The 24,557-nt window shown below is 52.7% G+C and overlaps 9 protein-coding genes across 9 annotated transcripts; 6 read left to right on the top strand and 3 right to left on the bottom strand.

Moving 5' to 3' along the window:
- Positions 1-127: 127 nt before the first annotated feature.
- Positions 128-1,711, bottom strand: BJX68DRAFT_266848 (uncharacterized protein; the record flags this gene model as incomplete). Its single annotated transcript, XM_071045621.1, has 1 exon — positions 128-1,711. The coding sequence occupies one exon, from the start codon at positions 1,709-1,711 to the stop codon at positions 128-130; it is 1,584 nt and encodes a 527-aa protein (XP_070899137.1).
- Positions 1,712-2,807: 1,096 nt separating this feature from the next.
- BJX68DRAFT_266849 (uncharacterized protein) lies at positions 2,808-3,584 on the top strand (the record flags this gene model as incomplete). Its single annotated transcript, XM_071045622.1, has 1 exon — positions 2,808-3,584. The coding sequence occupies one exon, from the start codon at positions 2,808-2,810 to the stop codon at positions 3,582-3,584; it is 777 nt and encodes a 258-aa protein (XP_070899138.1).
- On the bottom strand, positions 3,497-5,616 carry BJX68DRAFT_237290 (major facilitator superfamily domain-containing protein). The gene is made up of 6 exons (XM_071040167.1): positions 5,341-5,616; positions 5,195-5,282; positions 4,922-5,142; positions 4,687-4,871; positions 4,248-4,632; positions 3,497-4,170 (listed from the first exon to the last, which is right to left on the bottom strand). Exons 1-6 carry the CDS (start codon positions 5,496-5,498, stop codon positions 3,741-3,743), a joined length of 1,467 nt encoding a protein of 488 aa, XP_070899139.1. The 5' UTR covers positions 5,499-5,616; the 3' UTR covers positions 3,497-3,740.
- Positions 5,617-9,636: 4,020 nt separating this feature from the next.
- BJX68DRAFT_266851 (uncharacterized protein) lies at positions 9,637-11,403 on the top strand (the record flags this gene model as incomplete). The annotated part of the gene is made up of 3 exons (XM_071045623.1): positions 9,637-9,729; positions 9,789-10,815; positions 10,892-11,403. The coding sequence occupies 3 exons, from the start codon at positions 9,637-9,639 to the stop codon at positions 11,401-11,403; spliced, it is 1,632 nt and encodes a 543-aa protein (XP_070899140.1).
- Positions 11,404-13,260: 1,857 nt separating this feature from the next.
- Positions 13,261-15,131, top strand: fmaG (cytochrome P450 monooxygenase fmaG; the record flags this gene model as incomplete). The annotated part of the gene is made up of 3 exons (XM_071047939.1): positions 13,261-13,793; positions 13,845-14,867; positions 15,098-15,131. 3 exons carry the CDS (start codon positions 13,261-13,263, stop codon positions 15,129-15,131), a joined length of 1,590 nt encoding a protein of 529 aa, XP_070899141.1.
- Positions 15,132-16,018: 887 nt separating this feature from the next.
- Positions 16,019-17,798, top strand: BJX68DRAFT_266853 (glycosyl hydrolase; the record flags this gene model as incomplete). Its single annotated transcript, XM_071045624.1, has 2 exons — positions 16,019-17,585; positions 17,650-17,798. The coding sequence occupies 2 exons, from the start codon at positions 16,019-16,021 to the stop codon at positions 17,796-17,798; spliced, it is 1,716 nt and encodes a 571-aa protein (XP_070899142.1).
- Positions 17,799-18,944: 1,146 nt separating this feature from the next.
- BJX68DRAFT_266854 (uncharacterized protein) lies at positions 18,945-20,203 on the top strand (the record flags this gene model as incomplete). The annotated part of the gene is made up of 3 exons (XM_071045625.1): positions 18,945-19,091; positions 19,198-19,570; positions 19,647-20,203. 3 exons carry the CDS (start codon positions 18,945-18,947, stop codon positions 20,201-20,203), a joined length of 1,077 nt encoding a protein of 358 aa, XP_070899143.1.
- Positions 20,204-21,035: 832 nt separating this feature from the next.
- BJX68DRAFT_266855 (putative aminotransferase) lies at positions 21,036-22,394 on the top strand (the record flags this gene model as incomplete). Its single annotated transcript, XM_071045626.1, has 3 exons — positions 21,036-21,068; positions 21,135-21,607; positions 21,680-22,394. 3 exons carry the CDS (start codon positions 21,036-21,038, stop codon positions 22,392-22,394), a joined length of 1,221 nt encoding a protein of 406 aa, XP_070899144.1.
- A 655-nt stretch (positions 22,395-23,049) lies between these two features.
- Positions 23,050-23,798, bottom strand: BJX68DRAFT_266856 (uncharacterized protein; the record flags this gene model as incomplete). The annotated part of the gene is made up of 2 exons (XM_071045627.1): positions 23,050-23,580; positions 23,634-23,798. 2 exons carry the CDS (start codon positions 23,796-23,798, stop codon positions 23,050-23,052), a joined length of 696 nt encoding a protein of 231 aa, XP_070899145.1.
- Positions 23,799-24,557: the final 759 nt, after the last annotated feature.

The following is a 24,557-nucleotide window of genomic DNA, read 5'->3' on the forward strand; positions in this document are numbered from 1 at the left end:
CACCCCCGCTGCAGGTAGATTGTTCCTTCTCTCAAACCGGACAGTCCAGCCTTCAACTTTCAAGTACCAACCTTCGACTCCCGACTGGTACGATCACCCGTCAAAGCGTTCGGTTGAAGCTAACCCCTCAATAACACTCACCAGAGTACTCGCTATAATCCCGCAGATCAATCAGATCCATCACCTCCTGCCACCGTGCCTTCCCCCGCACCTGCATCTCAAACGACTCCCGCCAAAGCGCCGGACACGTGCCCCCACGAGGGAGCTTACCCCCAGGCATCAACAAGTGGTCCGGGTGCCGGCAGTTGCCACTGTCAAAGCCAACCGTGATGCCTGACTTCTCCAGAGCCCTCCGGAACGGTTCCCATCCCGGCTCGGGCTCGAGGACGTCGAGGTGCGCCATGTCGTGCAGCCGGAGGGCTTTGAGCGCGGGGAGCGTCTTGTTTAGGAGGATGTTTTCTCGCGGGTCGCTGTAGATGTCTAGGATGCCTAGGAGCTTGTTGCTTGATATGCAATCAATGGTAAGGTGTTGGAGCGCGCTAGAGCTCGTCAGAGGGAGACTCTCCTTGAGGGGTGGTAATAAGGATGCGTCGGCCGTATCCCCAGCGCCGAAGAGCACGTCGGGCTGGATGCAGAGGTGCGTGAGGCGGGTAAAGTCTGTGAGGGGGCCGAGGCGACCCATCTCCCTGCTGCCGCCGGTCTGTTTGCGGAAGATGTCGAGGTACTCGAGGGTTTCGCGATGCCTTGCGAGAAAAGTCCAGAGATCCGGATTGCGGATGCAGCGCTTACTGTCATCCCGCTTGGGACCGTACCATTTTGGATCGACACAGTAAAAGGAGAAGCTTTTCAGGCGTGTGAATATATCTAGAAGGGCCTGCAGGTCCTCTGATGTGCCCCGCGTGTTATCGTAGCAGGATATGGTGAGATGTTGCACACTCGAGCTTCCTCGGTCCATACCTAGCTTTTGCAACAGCGCCCTGACGCCCTCGACATCTATCTCGGACAAACGCAGGACTTCGAGTCCAGGAAAGCAGAGAACCGGCCAGATATCATGCAGGAATAGAAGTGTATCGTCACTGTTTGAGTCTGCCTCGACGTGGACCTCGCCCCATAGCCGGAGGGACTTCAAGCGTGCGAGAGGCGCTGGTGGTTTAGGTGCTGTGCCGTCACTTTTTCTTGCGCTCCGCTGTCGCTCGAGAGCCCACTGCAGAACAGCACCCAGCACAGGGTCTGACCTCGGGACATGCGCCTCGATCATAGTAATATTCGGCAGACAAGTAAGGAGCACAGCCACAAGCGGCCGACAATCCCCACGCGAAAGATCCCTAAATATCTGCTCTTCAAGTTCAGAAATACTCACTGGCCGAATCGCCTCACGGATATACTCCGAGTCATGGAAAGAATGCCTGAACTCCTCCCCAGTCGCTTCATACTGATTAAACCCCCAGTTTCCAATAACCAGGGTCCGGACCATACTCGCTATACGCGGGTTCCGGAGGACAGTTATGGCGAAGCTCCAGAGAGAGGAGAAAGAGTGCGCCGCGCCATCGTAGGTCCATTTTGCGTAGATGTGGGGGAGGACGAAGGAGTGCCATCTGTGGTTTACCAGCGAGAGCTGGCAGAGCTGCTTTGGGGTGGCTTTGGGATCACATATGGCGAAATCTATTATGTAGTCGAAGAGTTCTGGTGGGAGGTCTGCGGGGTCGCGCATCTTACTTCGTGCTTGTCTAGTTTGGGTTCTGCTCGTTCTGCGTGAGTGTCGATGGAGAGACGAAATGGTTGAACACGTTGCACCTGAATACGAGATTCACATAGCGGCGCTTGGGCGATGCATACCCGCGGCTCTCGGAATAAGCCACTTATCCTTTTACTTGTAATGAAGCGAGCATAACCGGACAGGATGGACAACCTTTTGAAATCAAAGTAAACAAATGGCTAGGCAGAGGAGCACCTCGCTCCGGCTCTGCCCTAAGAGTTGCATCTACGCGTCTTCCATTCAGTTTGATCATGAAACATAGGTACCTAGTAGCGTCTACCAAGCACAAATTCAGTTTCTGTACTCCACTCGAGCTCGGGGGCGCCAGAACCAAGATGATACGAGATCAACGGGGCCCAAACGTCGAGTATGTGTCTATATTATACCAAGTATGATGCAACCGAAGCCCTACCAACCCAACAGGCTGCACGCATCCTCTCGCACGTCCCTGCTGTCAACCACAGCCAGCCGCAACTATTTCAGGCAGGCATACTGCACCTCTTCTTGCAGCGTCCGGTATCTCTCCTCGTGTTTTACGGAGGCAAATTACCCCAATATCACCCCAGCTTACCCCGCACGACAGCCACCCGAGAGCATCTCCCTTTCTCCGCGGAGCGGAACAGGGCAGATGACTATCGAACACTAAACTCTCCCCCTGCGAGTAAGAACAAGGGCACGGGCACAATTGTACGGGCCCGTCGGACCATGGACAGGCGCGGAGCATCCCGTCCGTTCCAATCACTGTCGAAGCCATCGTCCCTGTGATGGTTGACACCGGAAGCTTGGGCCACATGTTATTTTGACGATATACAGGTGGCATGTTTTGTCGTTTTACTAGACGCTTAATAACTAATATAATCGATAGCTTCAGGTATAATGCAGTGGAATGATATACATCCTTGACGTCATCTGCACCCTGATTATTAAACGTGACATCACCTCATACCCCCCCAATCAAATATATCTGACCTTTGCAAAGAAAGAACAATTATACATCGACCCTACAACCCTCCTGAGGAACGCGTACCCATATTACCAAGTCCCATCTCCAATGTCTCGAATCTTCATAACAGGCTCCACCGACGGGATCGGCCTCGCAACCGCAAAGCTGCTCTCCGACCAGGGCCACACCGTCGTCCTCCACGCCCGCAACGCATCCCGCGCCTCGTCCACAAAATCCGCCGTCCCCAACGCCGCAGGGATACTAGTCGCAGACCTCTCCTCAATCTCCGAAACGAAAACCCTCGCCAGCGAAGCGAACAACTTCTTCCCCGATGGCAAGCCCTTTGACACCGTCATCCACAATGCAGGGATCGGATACGGGGCGACCTCGTCGAGGCAGATTACGGCTGATGGGGTCTCGGCTGTTTTTGCGGTGAATACGCTTGCGCCGTATATTCTTACGTGTCTTATGCGGAAACCGCGGAGCAGGTTATTGTTTATGAGTTCGGATAGCCACTACGGAGGCGACGAAACTCTAAAGAATGTAACGAAGAGCCATTCGTATAGCGATAGTAAGCTGCATGATGTGATGCTCGCGAATGCGTTTGCGAGGCGGTGGCCCAATGTCCAGGTCGTTAGTATGCATCCCGGCTGGGTGCGGACGAAGATGGGGGGTGGGATGGCTCCGGCGGGATTGGAGACGCCGGCACGGGTCCTGGCGGAGTGGGCGGTGGGGCAGGGGGAGTTTGCGGGGTTGAGGAGTGGAGCGTTTTTTACGACAAGTGGGGAGGAGAGGGCGCATAGTGGTGCGGGAAATGTGGAGAGGCAGGAGGAGTTGTTGAGGGTTTGTAAAGAGGTTTCCGGGGTGGGTGTCCCGGGGGAGTAGATGGAGAGCTAGCCTGGAGGTTATGGAGGTGTACCTAGTTGAGATATATGTTCTTCAACTGTATAACGAATGGGCTGGCCCTTAGGACCTAACCCTAATCATAACCCTAACCATCACCCTCACCACCACCCCAAGACAACCAGTGCAAGATCCAATCTAAACTGTATACCTGAAAAACGTCGCACTATCCCCCTTCTCCCTCTCCCCCACCCTCTCCGCCTCGGTATACTCGCTCGGTGCCTTGTACTCGCGATCCCTCCGCGCATTCTCCCTCCGCAGATAAATCGTCATCAACGTACAGAGCACCGTACTCATCGTCAACGTCCCAATCAGCGTCGCGTGGCCCGTAGTGTACTTTGGCCCGTCACTTCGGCGGTAGATGTAACTGGAGACAACACCGCCGAGGTTACCGAATCCGACGTGCATGGCGATGCCGACGCCGCGCTTGAGCGACCCGCCGATGTTGTTGCCGTTCCAGGCGACGCCCTGGGGCACGTTGGGGTAGATTCCGGACGCGGCGAAGAAGCATCCGGCGTATTTGACGCCGTGGTTCTCTGAGGAGATGAGCATGATGAAGCCGATGATTCTGGTTGGTTGGTCAGTAAGTGTTTCCCTCTTTCTTTCTTTTTCTTCTTCGGTGAGTAAAGAGGGGTGGGTACATACGCAACAACGTTAAAGAAAATCATGTACAACCCGCGCTGGCCCTGCTTATCAGCCAGGAACCCACCGCCGATACAAAACACACAGGCAACCACATAGGGCGGCACGGTCATGAGCTGCGCCGTCTCATTCTTGTACCCGAGCGACTGCACGATCGTCGGCATGAACAGCGAGATCGAGTACAGCGGCGTGTAGATGCCGATCGTGATGAACATGTGCACCCAGATCTTCCAGTCCCGGACCGCGTCCCAGAAGTAGCGCATGTGGAACTCGTCGGCCAGCGAGCTGCGGTCTTCCTTGAGCCGCCGCGCGACTTCGTCCTTTTCGGGCTGCGTGAGGAATTTGGCCGTGTCCGGGTAGTCGTTCATGACGAAGAACGCGACGACGGCTAAGGGGTGTTAGCTGGTAACTGAGCCAAGGGGTATTTGTGGTGGAAACGTACCGACGACGAAGGTGAGGAGACCCTCGATGATGAAGATCCAGGCCCATCCTGCGCGTCCACCCAGTCCGTCCATTTCGACGATACCACGGGCGAGGAGACCGCCAAAGGCGCCAGCGGCGGTGGCAGCGGAGAAGAAGATGGCCATGCGGAGACCGCACTCGTGGCGCTTATACCACATGGTAATACTAGTCTTGTTAGGTCGGTCCTCAATGTCGAGATGGGAGGGCATGCATACTAGAAGGTGACACCCGGAAACAAACCACCTTCAGCAATACCAAGACACGCACGCGCAGCCATGAGACCTGGATAGTTGTGCACGACACCCATGAGCGAGCAGACAATAGCCCAAGCCAGCATGATGGTGGGAATCCAGATGGCGGGTCGCGAGCGCTTCATCATGATGTTGGAGGGGATCTCGGCGGCGACGTAAAAGGGGAAGAAGATGGCGAGCGCATTCTACCAAGCTCTAGTCAGCATCAAGAAGATACTCTCAAGGGAGGCGACGCACGTTGTAATCCAGTCCGGTCATGCCCAGGTCCTCTTCCAGATTGGCCAAACGCGCATTTCCAATATTCGTGCGGTCGAGGAAACTCAGTCTGCGATGGTCAGCGACTCCCACATACCACATATCGCATAAACAGATACTTGTCGTACAAGTAAAGTAGGGCAAGCCACGGAATCAAGACAAGATCAATCTTGCGAATCAACTTCTTGGTATCAATCTCGCTGTACCCAGCAGAGGACGACCCCTGCTCCAACTCGTCACTGCTCCCATTATCGAGAACGGTCTTCTTCTCGTCGACTGCGGTCATTTTTCTTTTCCGAACGTACGCAAAAGTAAGACGGAGATGAGAAAAAAGCGCAAAAAGTGGGCTGCGTGTCCACTCTTATAAGATCAGCAAGACCCTCCCCCGCCTTTTTTTTTCTCGCCATGACAGCTAAAAGCTCCGTCTGACACGCGGGGGAACCTCCCGGACTCCATTGGGGATTCGGGGTGCGACGAAATGGATCGTCGGGGCCATTCGTCATCCTTGGATTGGGTCATTGGGAATGGAATGGTCGCTGGAGCGCCGGCAGTCCGCAGGGGAATCCACTGCCGCAAGGAGGAAACAGAGTCAATTAGGCTCAAGGGAAGAGATAAGCAAGGAATGCACCCCCTGTCCAGATTCCACACCTAATATGAGCTGAGAATGTCGTAACCATGGCAAACGCAGGAGGTGGTACAGTGAGACGGACGGTGAAACTGCCCAGCGGAGGGATCGATTTGCTCTGTCCTTGTGTGCCCAAGAGTCCGCCAAGGCACGGCGCCTCGGACACGGGAGCCCAAAGCAGGCAGGTCACTCAGCTCGCGTCGCCAATCCCCGTCGTGGCCCAGCCCTGGGCAGACTTGGCACCTGTGCTTTGCACGAGTCGCGCTGCACCAGCGACGCCCGCAGGATGCCAGCGTTGCAATGCCTCTATCTTGTGGCTGAGCTTCCAAGGCGCCCCGGCGATGGTCTCAAACAGGGTTCGCCTCCCTTGAGAGCAGGAGCTTCCTTTGCTCCTTGCGCGGGGACCCCGGACGGAGGGGCTGGGCGGGGCCTTGGCGCAGGGCCCAGACCGGTACGTGTGCGACTGTGGCGTTGCTTTGCTGGATTTTCCACGAATCTGCGGCACACCGAGGGAGACGTATCGCATCCTCCTTTATTTGAGGATGCCCTTGGCGGGCTCTGCGCCGCTTGGCTTATCATGGATGAAGCTAGCTCGTCCTCCATTCTCCCGAGCCCTTGTCCATGGGGTACGTACATTTGGCCGGGGGGCGAAGGAACTGTTGAGCCCAACAATCTCCCCCTCCAGTCATCTCGCCAATTCCCCCCGGACAAGCCTTGGTACCTTGTCTCCCTCGTGTTCGGCTCGCTGGAGTGACAAGCGCCCAGCGACGCCGGAATCAAAGGATCGCTCGTCAGTCGTCGAGCGCCGCTTGACCGATCGAATGAGAGGGACTGACAAGCGCCTCGTTTACAAATGATGTCCGCAGAGTTGTTCCAGAAGGTCTCACTCGTTCGCTTGCATTCACCCACGGGCACATGTGCTATGCATCGGGGGTTTAGCCTAAAATTCTCCCGATTGCCTGTGGATCGAGAATCTCGAATCTCTAGCGTTTGTCCTTCCATGGTTAGGGCGGTTTCAGCTAGATCTGAGGGACCTCCTGCATGGTCTATTTTGAGATGAATCTGGTCTGTCGGTGAGAAGGTCCGTTATGCAGCTCATTTCCGTGGATGCGTGCCCCATTCGAATCGGAGGCTACTCTTCACCACGTGCCTTGTCGGCCACGCGGAACCAGTTTGCTCGTCTTATGTACATTATTAGCTCGATCAGTAATCAGGCCGGCTGGAAGTCAGTCACCGGACTGGCCTGAAAGGGGTGCCTCCGGTCTGGCCCTCAAAGATAAGCCAGCTCAACCCTTCGGCCTTCTAGAATCAACTCTTCGTCCTACCCTGACCACCCGGTGTACCCTGGCGATCTGCCGAACCTCGGAGTCAAGTAACTCCATCTTGCAGCTGACGTGAGAATGGGACCAGATCGTCTGGCCAACCGAGGATGTTTTATACGAGGCATGGTGCCACAATGGTGAGAAGCAAACAAATCTTCGTTTGGAAAATCTGGCCTCGGTTGGTTGCTACGAGTCGCAGGGATTATCCTGGTAAGTACACATGTCGGAATGAGCTTCGACTTTTACGAAGAGAAATCGGTGTCCCTCGCACCATAAGGCTGAGAGAAGCTTGTATGACAGAGCAATGCTCGGAGACGACAATGCAGAAACATCATGCTCTCTTTCTATCTGTGTCCGCTTCATCCCGCTGTACGCTGTGAACGGCGTCGACCATACCGATTTAGCCCGGCAAAAGTCGGCTCTACTTATCTTTCTGTCGCTGAAAGGCTGATTCTGTGCCCGGAAATTGAGTGACCCATCCTATTCTATCAATCTTTTCAATCAGTATGAGCTAGGAAGATGGTGCCTGCATTAGAGTGCTCGCAACAACTCTTCCTGTCGCCATGTCGCGCTGTTATAGCGTGGGAGCCTCTGAATGTTTCCGAGAACCGGTAACAGACCAAGTATCATGCAATATGCAAGTCGCAGTTCTATTGTCTTCCAGCCTGCCTGCGACTTCTCGTCTCCTAACAGCCATATATTCTAGTGGACGGTACCACCTGATTGGTTGGGGTGATGTTCAAGTCCCGAAAGAAGGGAGTCGGAGCCGGGAAAGATTGAACGACTGAATCATAAAATATTATAGCGAGGGGCTGGGGTGACTAGATGAGGATTCAGGGTAAAGCTAAACCGACAGAGACTAAAAGGCTCGTGGCCCGGGCACTGACTGTAGATCCTGCAAGTGTCGGTAGTAGGGCAGGTGGTCACCGTAGGACACCGTAGATCCTGATTCTACATGGACGAATGATATATGGAAACGTTGATTAATTGCCGTATGCATGTTCCTGGCAGATAGGGGAGACATGCATGGAAATGTGAAAGTCGACTTACTAGCACTGGAGGAATATGACTCCGAGCGCTTCGATATGGGCTTGATACGTACCAGAGCCATGGATGATGAATGCATGTTATTCAAAGATTAGATTGGGCAGTCTACCATATCGTCCTGGAGTAGCTATATGTCAGCTGATGTTTCCAACCGCGGAGCTTGTAGAAGCGTACCTAAATCTACTCGGCCAACTCGGAAGGTTTGAGTGAAGATTACTTTGATCTTGGGGGTAGGGCAATGGTAGAGGACGGCTAGATGTGTAAATAAGGTGGGTTACTTGTGGGCAGGCAGGGAGCCCGTGCTCTCATAAAATGATATTGGACAATAAGAACAACTCTTCTATTCGAAGGGAGTCAGGGGAAGCTGCATAGTAGCTGGCATCATGCCTCATCTAGCTATGTGACTTTCAGAACTTGTAGCCTTGCCAAATCGCAATAAGTAAAGCCTCTGTGTGTGGCCGGCCATACATGGCTGATTGGTATGACAAGGCTATGCTAGGACGTATCCACCACCACACCTTGAACTCGAACTAGCTAATAGCTAGGAACAACGAGATTTTGGTCAGTTTTGTGCCCAAGAACATCATAGCCAAGAAGATCATAACGCCAGTTGTACAAGTATGGAAAGCCACTCTGTTGATCGCAGTGGCTTTTTTGCTACTGATGCTATGGTCACTATGGGAGGTGGATAATCATACTAAGGTATCTAAACAGTTAATTAGCGCTAGAATAAATCAAAAATGGGAGGTAGGACTAAAGCCGAAAAATATGAACACAAAAAGGGAGTTTACCTATAAATCACCCGGTGTCTCCAGAAACAAACCTCATGCTGACGAAACGAATACCTATCAAAACGTCATAAGGTATTTGGAACAGACCACGACGCAACAGGCTGTCCAGCGCTTCGTGATTGCTTCCGGTTGGTTGTTTCTGTTTGCGTGGCTGGTGCGCTACATGCGCCAGAGGTTACCTAGGTATGGATGGCTTATTCCCAACTTGGAAGAATCGAACTCTGTCCACGGTTGACATTTGTAGCTACAGAAGTGGGCAGATGTGAAAAGGCTGGTGGTGATCCATATGAGCGCTGACTAACCGTAGCTACCGGCTGCAACAGGAAAGAATGCTTGCGTCATATGTTTCGTTGACAAACGACTCGGACACGATTCAATAACCGCAGGGAGTGATCATGAGATCAAAACCTCAAAGCTTAAACAGCAACGGGGATTAGACAGATGCGAGATTGCTATTTGATCTATCAGGTTGCGTGAGCAGAGCGTGGCGGGTGGGATGGATTCTTGTAGGTGGACAAGGCTGCCAAGGCTACTACTAACTGGATCAGAACGTTTGGCTATGTGGGACTAGATCCGCGTATAGAATTTAGAAAACACCACTTGACCCCCGGGAAAGATCATGCATCCGGCAGAATGACCATGACAGTGAAATCTGATTGCGATCCTGATCGACAATGGGAGTTGGCACACAATGGCAGCGTGGAGTTTGACAGTGACATTGTCGGACCGGGGGTTTGTCCATCACACCTTCTCTATCTTTTCAGGTAAAGATAAAACACTGACTTTTCCAGGTGATCGGAAGCTTCATCGCTTCATCCGTGACTGGGCTCATTGCCTTGATAGTCGCGTTTATGACATATTCCATCCCAAGTGGGTTCCTCAACGGCGTAGATGGCGTGGCCGCCCGCGTTCTGCGCCGGGGGTTTGCTTCTCTCAGAAGGAGACTTCACTTGGCAGATGTGACCAAGACCGTTGACGACGAAACGTGCGAGGATCGCCTTCAGGCCTTCCGGACTTTTATCCTATCTACAACCGACCAAGTTCTTGCCTCGGACCTGGCCATGCTGATTGCCACCTTTGCCAGGCAAATTGAAATCACCCTCTACTCTGTGGATGTAGTCATCGCACTGGGATGCCTCGCGTGCACGGTGCATCTGGCTATGATGCCTTTGGTGATCGACTACCAGCGCAAACACCATGTTACCAAAGCTCTCCGCTCGATCTTGATGCTCGCCAGCGCGATCATGCTCGTCACCCTGCTAGTCTTGCAGTTTTCAGATACCTGGCAGAACGACACGCATGTCTACTTTTGCTGCGCGGTACGTGATCTGCAGCTTGATGTCTGGTCTGACCCGGTTGGATTCGCGACCCGGTTGCTGGTTCCAGTTGTTATCATATTGGGATACTGTGAGGTTTTTATGCTGCTGTACTGCAGCGACGATGAATCAGCACCGAGGAAGTGGATTGACCGTGTGAACCACTGGACTACATCCTTACAGACTATATCCTACGACGCCCGAAGAAAGTGGCTGCGATATGCCCCGCGCAAAGCAGCCGAAGAAATAAGGAGTTTCCGAACGCAAAGATACTACGCAATCTTCTATGCAGAAGTCTGGGCATTCCACGAGTGCCATGGGTCTTTCCTGTGGAGGATCCTGTGGCTTCTCTCTGCAAATGTCTACGGCGTTACCAGCGTGCTTGTTGCTCGGTCGAACACGCGTGGTATGCCCGGAGACCGCGACAAAATGGGGTACGGCCAGATTGTTCCACTGGTCCTCTTGGTAGTACCTCTGCTTGCTGCCATCCAGGGTGTTTGCGGTGAGCTGTCGAGCTGTCCATTGCGCGTAGTTTGATTTCTTTTTCTTTTTTGGCTGTAGTGCTAATACGGCAGCAGACTATCGCGACGGCATCCAAAAGAAGCGTGAATCACGGCCGGTGACTAAACAGGATAAGACACATGAATCCAATGTTGCACAGAGCATGCACAAGGCACCAACGCCCGAGGAAACTACCCCCGGAATTGTCACATCCCCAACCCTCCCCCTCCCCAAAGACTCACCCAACCAAAAGCCCCGAAAAGACACCGACGGAACCCTCTGGCAGTGGGCCTACGGCGACAAGGAATTCTCTACGCGGCCATTCACCCGGGGCTTCGTGTATGCCCACACTGTCTTCACGCTAGCCTTTGCAGTTGCGTTTGGCTGGGGAGTGGCGGCTGGGCCGCCCGAGGCTGTATGGGCTCTCAGCGCGGTAATGCTGGCCATCAGCGCGAGACGGATTGCTGGGTTTATATACTTTGCGGCCTTTGCTCGTTGGTATAGGGAGGAGATAACGGAGTTGGAGAATGCTTCGAACGCGAGTGTGGATGCGCAGGGAAAGGTTAGCACGGGGAAGGATACCAACTAGGCCGTGATGCATGCGCCGGCTGCGAATGCTGTGAATGAGCCTCCCACGAAGAGATGAGGAGTTGGAATTGGCTGATTCGTGATTATTTAGGGAGTAGAATAGGTTTCCCACTGTACGGGTATTGGCGGCGTGCGAGCCCCGCAAGAAACAGCCATTAATGGCTGGGTTGGTTGCAAGAACGAGAGATTATCTATAATAGGCTTGCTAGATATAGGGAATAACTGTATGAAATATCGCCGCTTGCATCTTTTATAGATAAACCGGCTGTTGCCATACCAAACTATTCCATAGAACCATTCGTGCCAGATTCTCATCCCTCCAGCTGTTATTAGACATAATGTAAGACTAGTTACCTTTGACTCCACTCTAGATTTGTCCAAGAGCCTTCTTTATTCTCCAGTAGCATAAGGACGCTTCACATAACCTTTAGTACACCACACGCCGCGAAAGAGCCGCGAACACCGTACATCCGCAGAATCAATCCTACTCAAGACCACCTCCACCGGCTCGTCTCCCAGAATGTGAAGCCAGGCGGAGAACGCTGAGTTGGAGGTGTAGCTGAATACGGGGAGGGCGCTCTTGCGCGACCTGCCGTTGACCCGGTTGACGAGGTAGCGTTCCATTGCGGTGTTGTCTTTGAGGAGGAAAAAGTAGCGTTTGACGAGGCTGCTAGTGATGGCCCTTCAGTCGGGCTGTGGGTGTGCTGAGTGCTGAGTGGACGGGCAACGGCATTTCCTGCGGCGGTATAGACACCCGGATATATCTCGTCGGGTGAGGGGCGCGTTGGTGCTTCTATGGATGATTGCCCTGTGGATAACATTGTCCACGAAGGTAAAGCGGTCATTATTGCTGCCGTGCTGATGAGGGGTTGGAGGCCGAGGCAGAGTGGGGGGAAACGAGCGAGCCTAGGAGGAGAGTGATTGAGGAGATGAGATTGTTGCCTGTGTTGGTCAGTTGATGAGCTGTAGAAGCGCAGTAGAGATGTCAATATTTATACAAGAGCAGTCGCGCAGCTCGCCTTTCGGGGTGCGACACCAAGGGTTCATGCAGTGTAACCTCCGGGAGTATCATTCGAAATGCGCACTGCGAAGTGTGAAGTAATTAGCATAGCCGCTCCGCATTCCAAGGCTGATATGCCTACCGCTTGATTACTATGAGGATCATTGCACATCTATCACCGTCGGACGGTAAACCGGCTGACAAGGCTGGCCCATGCCCGCATGCACCTCATATACCTGCATACAAATCGCCATTGGGCAAATCCTCTGAAAGTCTCTCATCGACGCCGGACGATGAGGTAGAAGCCCAGCAGCCAATCTCATTCGACGACCGGGTCGGCTAACATTTCCATTTCAGCGCCGTACAGCGTCTAGAATGTTCAGCAAACATTGGGGCACCGTAGGGCTGAATATTGGCCGACGCGCTAAGAGGGCTCGGCGGCTGTCATGACGGAGAGATGCATGTTAGGTCTTCAGCTGGGTCATATAACTGCAATTAGATCAGCATGTTACGTCACTATGGCTGATCTAGTGATGTTGTATGGCGCTCCGTAGTCAAAGGGTGGTAATTAGGGCTGTAGAGCGATATCTCTATCGAACCTCATAGCCAGCCGCGCAGCGTAGTTTCTATCTCAAATTTGAAAACCTCTTTGATAACGGATCCTAGTAATAATGACTTAATAACTCCATTAAGATCGTAGGCTAGTCTCAATCTGATGCAACGTCGCTAACTCGCTGTACAACGCTAAGAGAATCCTGTCCCCGCATCCACGGGGCGCAGCGTGACATCCAGACTCGTTCCTTATCAGGGACATCAACAACCTCAATCTATCTACACCAATCCCCCATGATCATCAACATGACAAGCCTATCCCTATCCTGGACTGTATACGGTATAACCGCCCTCCTGGGCTACATCCTCTACAGACAATTCTTCCAAACCAGCCACCCAAAACTCCCACTGCCCCCAGGCCCAGAACGCATCCCCCTCCTCGGCAACCTCGGAGATTTTCCTCCCAATGGCGCAGTCGAGTACGAGCACTGGCTTAGACACAAGAAGCTCTATGGCGGGATTAGTTCTGTGAGCGTCATGGGGACGACCCTCGTCATCATCCACGATCGAGAGGCCGCGCGCGACCTCTTGGAGCAAGGCTCGAGTAAGACTTCTGGACGCCCGACGATGGTCATGGCGAATAAACTCTGCGGGTATGAGAATGTCATCCTCTGCCAGGATTATAACCCCACCTTTCGGCGCGCTCGGAAATTCCTGCATCGCGCGCTGGGGAGTAAGAGTTCTGCGGCGGAGTTTCGGGGCGTGCAGGAGGCTGGTGTTCATCGGCAGCTTGTGCGGGCGTTGAAGGAGCCGGAGAGGTGGTTGGAGCATTTCAAGACGTATGTTTACCATTTCCTGTCTCCAACGATGACTATTCACCAACAAAACAGCAACGCCGGTTCCACGGTGCTAAAAATGGCATACGGGTACACAATCTCACCCGACAAGCCGGACACCCTCGTCACGCTGATCGACAAGATGATGACCGAGTTCTCGCTCGCGGCCGTTCCCATGGCCTGGGCCGTCGATATCATCCCGGCGCTGCAGCACCTCCCAGACGGATTTCCGGGTATGGGCTTCAAGAAGACCGCGCGACAATGGAAGAAATCAATACAGGCATGCGCTTACATCCCCTACCGCTTCGTGCAGCGCCAGATGGCCGCTGGAACGAATGAGCCGTCCTACGTCTCGAAACTCATCGAGCAGCTTAAAGCTGAGAATGACGGTGTTCTCAAGGAGGAAGACGAGCGCGCGATTATCTGGACGGCTGCGAGTCTCTATGGCGCGGCGGCGGATACGATTGTCATTGCATTGACGGCATGGACGCTGGCTATGCTCCGGTTCCCGGACGTACAGCGCAAGGCGCAGGAGGAGATCGATCGTGTGGTTGGGACAGGCCGTCTCCCGACGTTTGAGGATCGCGAGAATTTACCGTATATCAACGCGGTCGTGAAGGAGACGCTCCGCTGGTGGCCCATTGCGCCCATGGGCTTCCCGCACACTGCAACCGAAGACATCACGTATGGCGGTTATACGATCCCGAAGGGTTCATTCCTCCTCCCCGCAGTGTGGTGGTTCCTACACGACCCGGCTGTCTACGCGGACCCTGCCGTCTTCGATCCAGAGCGATACCTTGCCCCGCGGAACGAGCCTGATCCAGCAGGTGATGCATTCGGGTACGGGAGGCGGGTCTGTGCGGGGCGGTACTTTGCCGATGAGAGTTTGTTCTTGCAGGTTGTGCTGAGTTTGGCGGTGTTTGACATCAACAAGGCGGTTGGCAAGGACGGTCAGGAGGTTGATGTGGATCATGTGAAGCCGAAGCCCGGGGTGCTGATGTATCCGACGGAGTTTGCGTGTCGGGTTGTGCCGAGGAGTGAGGGGCATGTAAAGTTGATTCGGGAGTTGGAGGAGCGGTATGCGAATGATGCGGTCAAGGGGGATGCGGAGTTATTGGACAGCGTGGAGGATTTCGAGCTTGTTGAGTAGGCCCAACCGGGTTGGCTGCTATCACATTCTTGGTTCTACGGGATACTTACATTTCCAACCGACCGGTGGGCACAAAAGCACTCTACAAGGCCATTCCAGGTCTCTACACCTCAGAGAGGAACAATACGCGAATATTAACAACCATTAACTGTTCCAGGTATGGAGCCATGGGGATGTGCACGGCGCTTTGAATGATGAGGTGATAATTGCGGGTGATGCCATATTTGGCGCCGCCAGCACAAAATAAGGGGTGGTATTTTCATTCCAAGGTTGCTAGAACCTTTGCGAGAGGGAACCGACTGACGGGGGAGACTAGATTTTGCGTCCATCTCACGAGCCCAGTGACTCAGGCAGCCGTAGGATAGCACGGTGCCCTGACTCAATTATGCAGGTGGAGGGTGTCGGGCTGCTTCCCAGCCTAGGTACGAATCCGAATCCGAATCCGAATCCGAGTAAACTGTGGACTGCCCGGGTGGTATTTGTAATAGTTTAGCCAGATACCTGAAATTTGATTGAGGATGAGGTGTCTCCGCGGCCCTGTGATTGCCCTATGGAGTAAGGCAGCAGAAAGTTCCCGCAGGTTGTTAGCAATGCTATCATCCGGGATGGGCTGCGCATCCTCGAGTAGGTGTGTAGTATATCGTTGGTAGCATAAGGGATTTAAGGGACTTTTTGTAGACTTCCCAAGGTAAATATACGTTCCATAACAACTGAGCATGTGCACAATGATTTGAAGCTGGCTGTGAATCGACCTCCTGAAGAATCCCCCGCCCACGTTCCCCACCTCCACACGGAGAAATCTTGCGGTTGCCCCGGATCTGCCCCGTTTTGCCTGAAAGCTGGTGACATTCTGCCTAAATGCAAGTGATCGTCCGAGACATTGACGTCCAACAAGTCATGATCATTGGCTTGAACCATGTTTTGTCCATAACATCTTCGGCATGGTGGGGAGGGGTCATGGGCAGATTCAGCATGACCCCCGCACAATAGACCGTATAAAGCCTTTGTTCCTACGCAACCCAGCCTTTTATTAGCCCTTCCAGGAGATTCAACTACGAGTTGCATCTATTCGTTCAAGATGCGGCTCGCAACCCTTTCCACCATCGCCCTCGCAGGCGCTGGAACATTCGCATCCGCATCCAAGGACGTGTCCACATACACCAACCCCCTCCTCCCAGGCTGGCACTCCGACCCGTCCTGCGTGTATGTCACCGAACGCGAAACATTCTTTTGCGTCACCTCTACATTTATCGCCTTTCCGGGCCTTCCCGTCTACGCAAGCAAAGACCTGCGCACCTGGGAGCTGGCCAGCAATATTATCAGCCGACCAAGCCAGATCCCTGATCTCGCCGAAACAGAGGGCCAGCAAGGAGGCATCTACGCCCCGACTCTGCGCTACCACGAGGGTGTCTTTTACCTGATCGTTTCGAATCTCGGTCCGGATCTCAACGGGCTAGTCTTCTCATCTACGGATCCCTACGAAGACAATGCATGGAGTGAGCCGCTCATTTTCCCTGTTTACGGGATCGATCCGGATATTTTCTGGGACGATGATGGAGTGGCTTATGTTAGCTCTGCGGATAACAACATGATCCACCACTACTCGCTTGATCTCACGAGTGGAGACATCGGCCCAGTTACCTACCTCTGGAACGGCACAGGCGGCGCATATCCGGAGGGTCCCCATCTCTACAAGAAAGACGGCTACTACTACCTCCTCATCGCCGAGGGCGGCACAGAAACAAACCATTCAGCAACAATGGCGCGCTCAAAATCTCGAATTGGACCCTGGGAGCCATGCCCGCATAACCCTATCTTGTCGAACAGGAATACAACCGAGTACTTCCAGACAGTCGGACACGCAGATTTCTTCCAGGATGGAGACGGGAACTGGTGGGGCGTTGCGCTGTCTACGCGGTCTGGGCCGGAGTGGGAGAATTACCCCATGGGCCGCGAGACGGTTCTTGTTCCTGGGATTTGGCAGGAGGGCGAGTGGCCTGTTTTCAGTCCGGTGAGGGGTGTTATGCGTGGGCCATTGCCTCCGAGGCATCCCGTGAAGAAGCCCATCAATAAGCCCGAGCATCTTACTTTCCCGCCTGGGTCGGAGATCCCCAAGCATTTGATGTACTGGCGTCTTCCTGATGAGTCGGCCTATGCGGTATCGCCTAGGGGACATCGCGATACACTCCGTCTGACTCCCTCGAATTATGGCCCCTCATATAATGCGTCTTCGGTCACCGATCCAATTACCTTTATCGCTCGCCGGCAGACGGATACGCTCTTCTCTTTCAGCGTTGATCTCGATTTTACCTCGAAGACTGCACATGTCGAAGCAGGGGTAAGCGTGTTCATCACCCAGGAGCAGCATATCGACCTAAGCATCGTCAACACCGCCATCCGTGGGAAAGTAACCCGTGCTATCCAACTCAAGACCTACGGCCGAGGGAACTACGACGGGCCATTGAGAAACATCACGACAGATCTCCCGCGTGAATGGGCGGGCAAGAAGATTACACTGACAGTTGAAGCACACGACGATGAGACCTATCAGTTCTCTGCTAGTCTTGTATCAAGACCACGCAAGGGGATAAGCATTGGATCTGTCGACACGAGGGTTGTCTCCGGGGACACGGGCCGGTTTACGGGTAAGCCCTCTTCTCTCTTCGCGCATATCATTTACTGCTATCGCGGGACTAACCAGTTATGCAGGTACCTTGGTGGGAGTATACGCTTCGCGAGGCGGCCATAGCACGGCGAATGTCGCTGATAAGCAAAGTGATTTCGCGTACTTTAGCAACTGGCGCTACAAGGGGCTTGGGCAGAAAATCGACCATGATTTGATTGTACCTAGCTACTAGCTGCTTCGCGCTCGGGGTATGCACAAGAAAAGGGCATTTTTCCCCGGTACCTGACAAGTGCTATTCAGAAGCCTCGAGACCACTTATATAGAGTAGCGTTCATTCGAATGGCCGGTTATCCATCCATGATGCTCTACTTCGATTGTACACCCTTCACAAACACCATGATTCGGTCCAGATATATAGAGTATAGTAGGGCCCTATACTCCATGGTCGATCCGGAGATCCCCCAGTCTCTTCTTGTTATTAGACACTCTGCAAACATTACACGCGTCTAGGTTTGGGAAATTCGGGCAGTATATAGAAACCCCAAGCAAATGGTTCAATTAAGTGTACACTACACTTGTCGCTACGTATTAATAAATCATGCATTAGCCAGAGCCTTTGCGCTATGTGGTGTATTGGCCTTGAAAACACCAAGAAACGAAGAGAGTTGATTGGCGCAATATTTATATTTTCTCTTGACGTGACATATAATAACGCTTATAGCACATATGGCCCATGCACTGAGACGTCTAGTCTTCATTGAGATAATAGTTGCCGGTTTTTATATAGCTGTAGCCAGAGAGCTTAGAGGAACCAGATAGCCATGTCTAAGTAGATACCGCGCGTAAGTCGTCCCAAGCTGTCCATGCCAGATTAACTTTCAGGGTGCGATTAGACTGGACATAAGAGATAAGACTTCACAGGAATTAAGTCTAAGGGGGGACGTTTTTGTTTCTCAAGAACTTTAGAATCTAGAAAGAGCGCCCGCCAAGAAAGCTACCTCAAAAGTCTGCCTAAATATATTTTCAGAAGCATATCTTGTTTCTCTTGGAGTAACATGGGCGTACCTGATGACTTTTAGAGTCCAACACGTGGGAGACCCTTGTGCGTTCATCCTAAAAGCCGGGTACGGACCGCCACCGCGGATAGATACGATGGAGAGTTTCTGGAGATAAGCCAATAGTGCATCGTTCCGTTATCAAATTGCAACTAGATGGCGTGTTGATCTATTGAATTTCCCCTATCCTGGCCTATCAGCGCTTGTGCCTGATCCATTATCGCGTGCCCACTTATCAAGCGGCGGAGCTCTCCGATCAATTCAAGATCGTATTTAAGCCTGTGGAACTGTCAACCCCGGAGTTCGCAGAACGCAACGGCATCATGTCGGCCTCCGTTGACGGACCGCATTTGCTGCGGGATGTCTGGGCATTCGCGGGGGTGTCCATTGTGGTGATGTTTCTGAGGATACTGGCGAGAGCTAGGATCAAGAAATTTAGCTGGGATGATATGCTCATGGCTTTTGCATTGGTTAGCCTGTTTGCCTGTTTGCCCAGTTTGCCCTTGAGTTTGCGTTGACCTGTCCCTGTGTTGAACGAAACTCGTACTGATTCGCGCTGTCTGACCTCGTACCTAGACACTCGCCCTAGTCGGATCCGCTATCCTAACAATCGCCGTTCGAAAAGGCTACGGTAGCCCGATAGCTCAAGTCTCCAAGCCCTCAACGGTTATTCTATATGACTATATCGGACAGACATTCGGGATAGCCGGTGGCGTTGCAGGCCGGGTAGCATTTGTTGTCTTCATTCTGGGGATCCTCGGCATCAACAAGCGAGACCGCATCATTCTGTGGGCATTCGTCGGAGGGCAAGTCGTCATCAATATTCTTTTCATACTGATAATCTTCCTGCAATGTCCGGGCCATGCGTCTGCTATCCTCTCTCACTCGGATGATGCAGAGAAATGTTGGGATCTGAGGGTTCAGACGTACTATGGGTATTTTCAGGGAGGTGAGTCGCGGCATTGCAGGATAGGGCTTTGGACACGTGCACAGGATGAGCTGACATTATGATACCACATATCCAGCATTCAACTCAGCAACAGACCTCTACCTCGCCGCATTCTCAGCCTACATATCCTGGAATCTAAACCTGAAGTGGCGAGTCAAAATCGGCTTGATCATTCTTCTCGGATTGGGAATCTTGTTCGTGCCCACCCTTGTTAATCCGTCTTTTGGCGTCCAACTAACCCTACCTTTCCTTGTATCAAGTGCAATGGTCGCCTCGATCATCAAAACAATCCAGCTCCACATCCTCTCAAACGCAAACAACAACCCGACCCGCGCAACCGTCGACCTCGAGCGGTGGCTATATATTGAAACGTATCTCGTTATCATCAGTGCGTCTATCCCGTTAATCCGCCCGCTCTTTCGTTCCGGGACCGCTGGACATGATGCTTCCTACCCTCAGCCTTCGCATTCTCGTTCTCGTTCTCGGTTTACTTCTGGGACGCACGAGTCAATGCGCACGGGGATGGGGACGGTCGTTGTTGGACGGGGGAATTTTAGCAAGATCGTTAGTGACGATGATATCCCGCTTCGGAAGGCATCGATAAAGACAAAGTCGGATGAAGCTGAGGTCTGAGGAAGGGGATTCTGTGATTATCTAGATCAAATCGCACGCATTCTTCAACTGTTTTATCTGACCCAGCGCCAAATCCATGCACTACGTAAGTTCGGCAAGGTTGCAACACTTGAGTTCCCTGAAAGAATCACTGGCTCCGGTTATTCAGATATACGCACGGAATATCCACCTCCCCCCCTTTCCAACTCGCCACGCCTACTATACCCTGTCGGCTAAGAATGTGCCATGGGAATCAGCCCAGGAGGCACTGTTTATCTGAGAGAAAAAAAAAAATCAGAATATAGTCCGCACCACGAAGAGCTTAATATGGGCTGCAGAAGGCGATATTCTGGATTTGTTACGCAACAGCTTGTCCCAAAGTACAGATTGGTTTACAGGCAGTGGAAGGCACAATTCGAAAGGCCATATCTGGCCATCAACCCGGACTGAAAGGACGTGTACACCAGGACATGAGCACAAGCCAGGGTGGTCATGAATTTGGACGATCCTACCTGCCGAACACGCTGCGGCCAATTCGGACGCCGTTTCTATTGGAACCCTTCCATATCCGGCCTCACCAGTCCTGCCTGAGGTATCATGCCGCTTGATCAGGTCAAGTTGCCGATCCAACGAATCACAGCGTGGTTTTACGTACAGACGACTGGGAAAAGTGGGGCTATCCGAACAACGGTTGTACTTCCGGAGTACCCAGGTATCCACCGAAGCAGAAGAAAGATCCATGGCTTTCCCTGGGGCTTTATTATATGTAGGAAAATCTCCAGTTTCTTGCCGATTTGCCAATCCACAATCACCTCTTCACCTAGATACCTCGTTCTCATCTCACCACATCAAAATGGTTCATATCAAGGAATTCGCAGTCGAGCAGGTGAGTCCTCCGAAAAGAATTCAAAGAACAAGAAGAGCATCAATAACCAGCTATGTCCCTTCCCAGTGGATGGACCAACACGAAACATGGGCAAAGCACAACCTCGCCGAAACATGCTGCGCCTCGCTCTCCCTCGAGTCCCTCGCCGCACTGAGCGGCGACTCGCCCGCCACCGCACTGGGCCAAATGCTCGACACCAGCCAGGTGCAAGTATACGGCGACATCCGTGGCTCGCCTGCTCTGCGGTCCCGAATCGCGGCCCTGTATGACTCGGAGCGGGGTGGTGTCTCGGCGGACCACGTCCTCGTTGCGAATGGGGCTATTCAGTCGAATTTCCTCGCTCTGTATACGCAGATGGGGGCGGGGGATCATGTTATTGTGCATTATCCGACGTATCAGCAGCTGTACTCTGTTCCGGAGTCGTTGGGGGCGGAGGTTAGTTTGTGGAAGGCGAAGGAGGGGGAGCAGGGAGGGTGGGGGGTTGATGTGGACGAGTTGGAGAGGTTGATTCGAATAAACACGAAGATGATTGTGCTGAAGTGAGTCTTGCCACCCATTCTTGAGTGCTACATATTTGTCGAAAGCACTGTGCTAACACTTCATATCCAAAGCAACCCCCAAAACCCCACCGGCGCCGTCCTCACCCACGAAACCCTACAGGCAATCGTCTCCATCGCCCGCAAACACGGCATCACAATCCACAGCGACGAAGTCTACAGACCCCTCTTCCACTCCTTGCCCAATGGATCCAAGCCACCACCATCCATCCTAGATTTTGACTACGAGAAGACTGTAGCCGTAGGCTCCATGTCCAAAGCATACAGTCTTGCGGGTATCCGGCTCGGCTGGATCGCTTCGCGGAGCCGCGAGATTATCGACAAGTGTGCGTCGGCCCGCGACTACACGACCATCTCAGTGGGCCGCATCAACGATAAGATTGCGACGTTTGCGCTTTCCTCGCCGACGGTCGAGAATCTGCTTGCGCGGAATATCGACCTTGCGAGGAAGAATCTGCTCTTGCTGGGTGAGTTTGTGGATGAGTTCGCGGACGTTGTCCAGTGGGTGAAGCCGCAGGGCGGGACGACAGCATTCTTGCGGTTTACGAGGGAGGGCAGGCCGGTTGATGATGTCGAGCTGTGTGAGCGGTTGCAGCACAGGGTGGGAGTCATGTTTGTTCCTGGGAGTCGGTGCTTTGGAGAGGATGGGGATTTCAAGGGGTATGTTCGCGTGGGGTTCGTGCCTGAGCATGAGGTTATGGTTGAGGGGTTGAAGGCCTTGAGGGAGTTTATGGTGTCTGAGTTTCAGGATGTGCCTGTTGTTGTTTGATTGGGAAATTGCGTCTACTCGAATAAGACAATAGATGACCAATCCAAAGGCAAAAAGTAGATATCCCAATGTGATATATCTCAGTTAACAGCAAGCGTTGATAGGACTTTGCACCCCATCTTTGTATCTAGATTGCCCATTCGCTCCTGAATAATTCTTCATTTCTCTGGGCAATCTTTCTTTCACCCGGTACGACATAAGGGCAGCTGTCTTTTTTCTACAAGAAGATTTTGGGAAGATGACAGAAGCTCAAGGGCCACCAATGCCAATTCACTTCTCATCGAGAAGCTTCTCCACCATGCGGACATTCACCTCCGCTCGGTCGTTCGCGACTAGTCGGATGAGTATGCGATGAGGATTCTGCGTGCACTGGCCCTAATGCTGAAACCGTGTGTCAAGGTACTAAAAATCTTCCCGCTGTTTTTTAGGGGAGCAGAATGCAGCATGAAACCTCGGGCCTTGGAAAAGCATTCAGAAACGAAGATTAATAATCTACGTGTTATAGATCGACTTCTAAGCCTGCCTTGTGTAGTGGATGAGAACAAGATTGGCAAGGAAGAGGTACAGCACCCGCTAGAAATAAATGAGGAGGCATAAAATAGTAATACACCGAGAAGGATACAACGACAGGAAACTTGTATACAAAGCAAAGCGGTTAGGCAGGCGGTTGGGGCTCATTCTTGGTCTCAACCTCCAAGCCAAGCCATTTACGGAGCCTTTCCGGCCCCTGAAGGTCTCCCTCTATGGTGTTTACTAGTTCCTCATCAACCCAGCCTGTTGTACGTCCTCCCTCGAAATCAATCAGCCATGGCTGGCGGGCGTCGTCAATAAGGATATTATCCGGCTTCACATCCCCGTAAGCATCCTGGTACTCGTCGCCGTGGAAGCTGCAGATCATGGCAGATACCTCGTCAAACCATTGCTTGCGCTCCGCGGGACTTGCTTCTAAGGGCGGAGGCGTAGCATTAAGCCCGGAGAGAGAACAGGAAGCAGGAACCACTGTCATCAAGATCCTACCCCACTCAGTACCAGCGCCAAGGAGTCCGAGGGGCCTTGGCTTGCGGAGATTGTAAGTAGCAGACGCCAGTAGGCCGCTGATCTCGCGGCAGATCGAGGAACCCGTTGCCCGTTTGTAAATCATGGTTTGTTCACCAGTGGTAACTTCGTACACCCGCACGCCATGTTGCTAGAAGCTCTTGACCTCGGACAAGTTATAGATAGCACCCCCTGTTTGCTAACTTCCTGTTTCACGTACTCCCAGTCAATTGGTTGGGGCTTCTCTAGGAACTCTGGAGAAGGCTTAAATGTAACCTTGGCCCCCGGAACAGGCTTGTAACTGGCCTCTGCCCGCAACCAGGCATCCTCAAAGGTCTCTGGGTGATCCTCAAGGAACATATGTTGCATGAGCGGGAAGATCAGTAAGGCGAATCTTATCGAACTTGTTCTCGATGAACAAGTCCATACAATCGTGCGCAATTGTGCGCTGCTCTTGGTCTTGCCATTCGCCGGGGTTGTCAAAGACAACCCAGTAGGTGGCCTCATTTACTGGAAACGCAACGTATGCGCACTTCAAAGTGCCCTGGTTTGCTCTCCGCCAGAGACCACCTCAACGACGAAAACGTTCTCCTTGACAGGCGAAGACGTTGAGTCAGGGGAGTCGTAATTCGAAGCCCATGTACTAAGGCTTCGACGTACTCCTCAAAAATGATCGCGCCCTCCTGCTGATAGAGAAGAGCCTAATAGTACTACCAGCACAGTCCAGGAGGGAGTTGATTGACGAGATGCTCAGCAAGACGGGGGGTCTTAACCGCGCTCCTTGGCCCCACGCACCACTTATATACGTGATCTCCCTCTTTCTTTCACCTTAATTGCGCTATGAACCATGAAGAACATGGATCATCCTTAGTATCAAGTTTGTCATCTTCATCCTCATAGTGATACACCAGCGAAGATAATTAGCAGGAAAGGGTCCACCAACGACCCACAAGGCTAATCAGTGAAGACAGATTAACCCACCTTCCCTGAGTGCTGAACACTTATCCCCTGCCCGAGTCCCGTTTCTTCCACTGACCGAATCCACCTGACCCACCTCAGCCCGTTCGCAGTCCATTCAACAAAGTCAGTATTCAACAGTTGTAGAACAAACCTAGCAGACAAGCGCAA

This window comes from Aspergillus pseudodeflectus (assembly GCF_044049435.1).
Source record: "Aspergillus pseudodeflectus strain CBS 756.74 chromosome Unknown BJX68scaffold_21, whole genome shotgun sequence".
NCBI classification, from domain to species: Eukaryota; Fungi; Ascomycota; class Eurotiomycetes; order Eurotiales; family Aspergillaceae; genus Aspergillus; species Aspergillus pseudodeflectus.

What these genes read in the sequence shown, in the direction of transcription:
- BJX68DRAFT_237290 (XM_071040167.1), bottom strand. Translation starts at nt 5,498, where the DNA reads ATGACCGCAGTCGACGAGAAGAAGACCGTTCTCGATAATGGGAGCAGT. An exon ending in TGACCGGACTGGATTACAAC is followed by an intron (nt 5,143 to 5,194) that starts GTGCGTCGCCTC and finishes AGAGCTTGGTAG; the next exon opens with AATGCGCTCGCCATCTTCTT. An exon ending in ATTTTCTTTAACGTTGTTGC is followed by an intron (nt 4,171 to 4,247) that starts GTATGTACCCAC and finishes CCAACCAACCAG; the next exon opens with AATCATCGGCTTCATCATGC.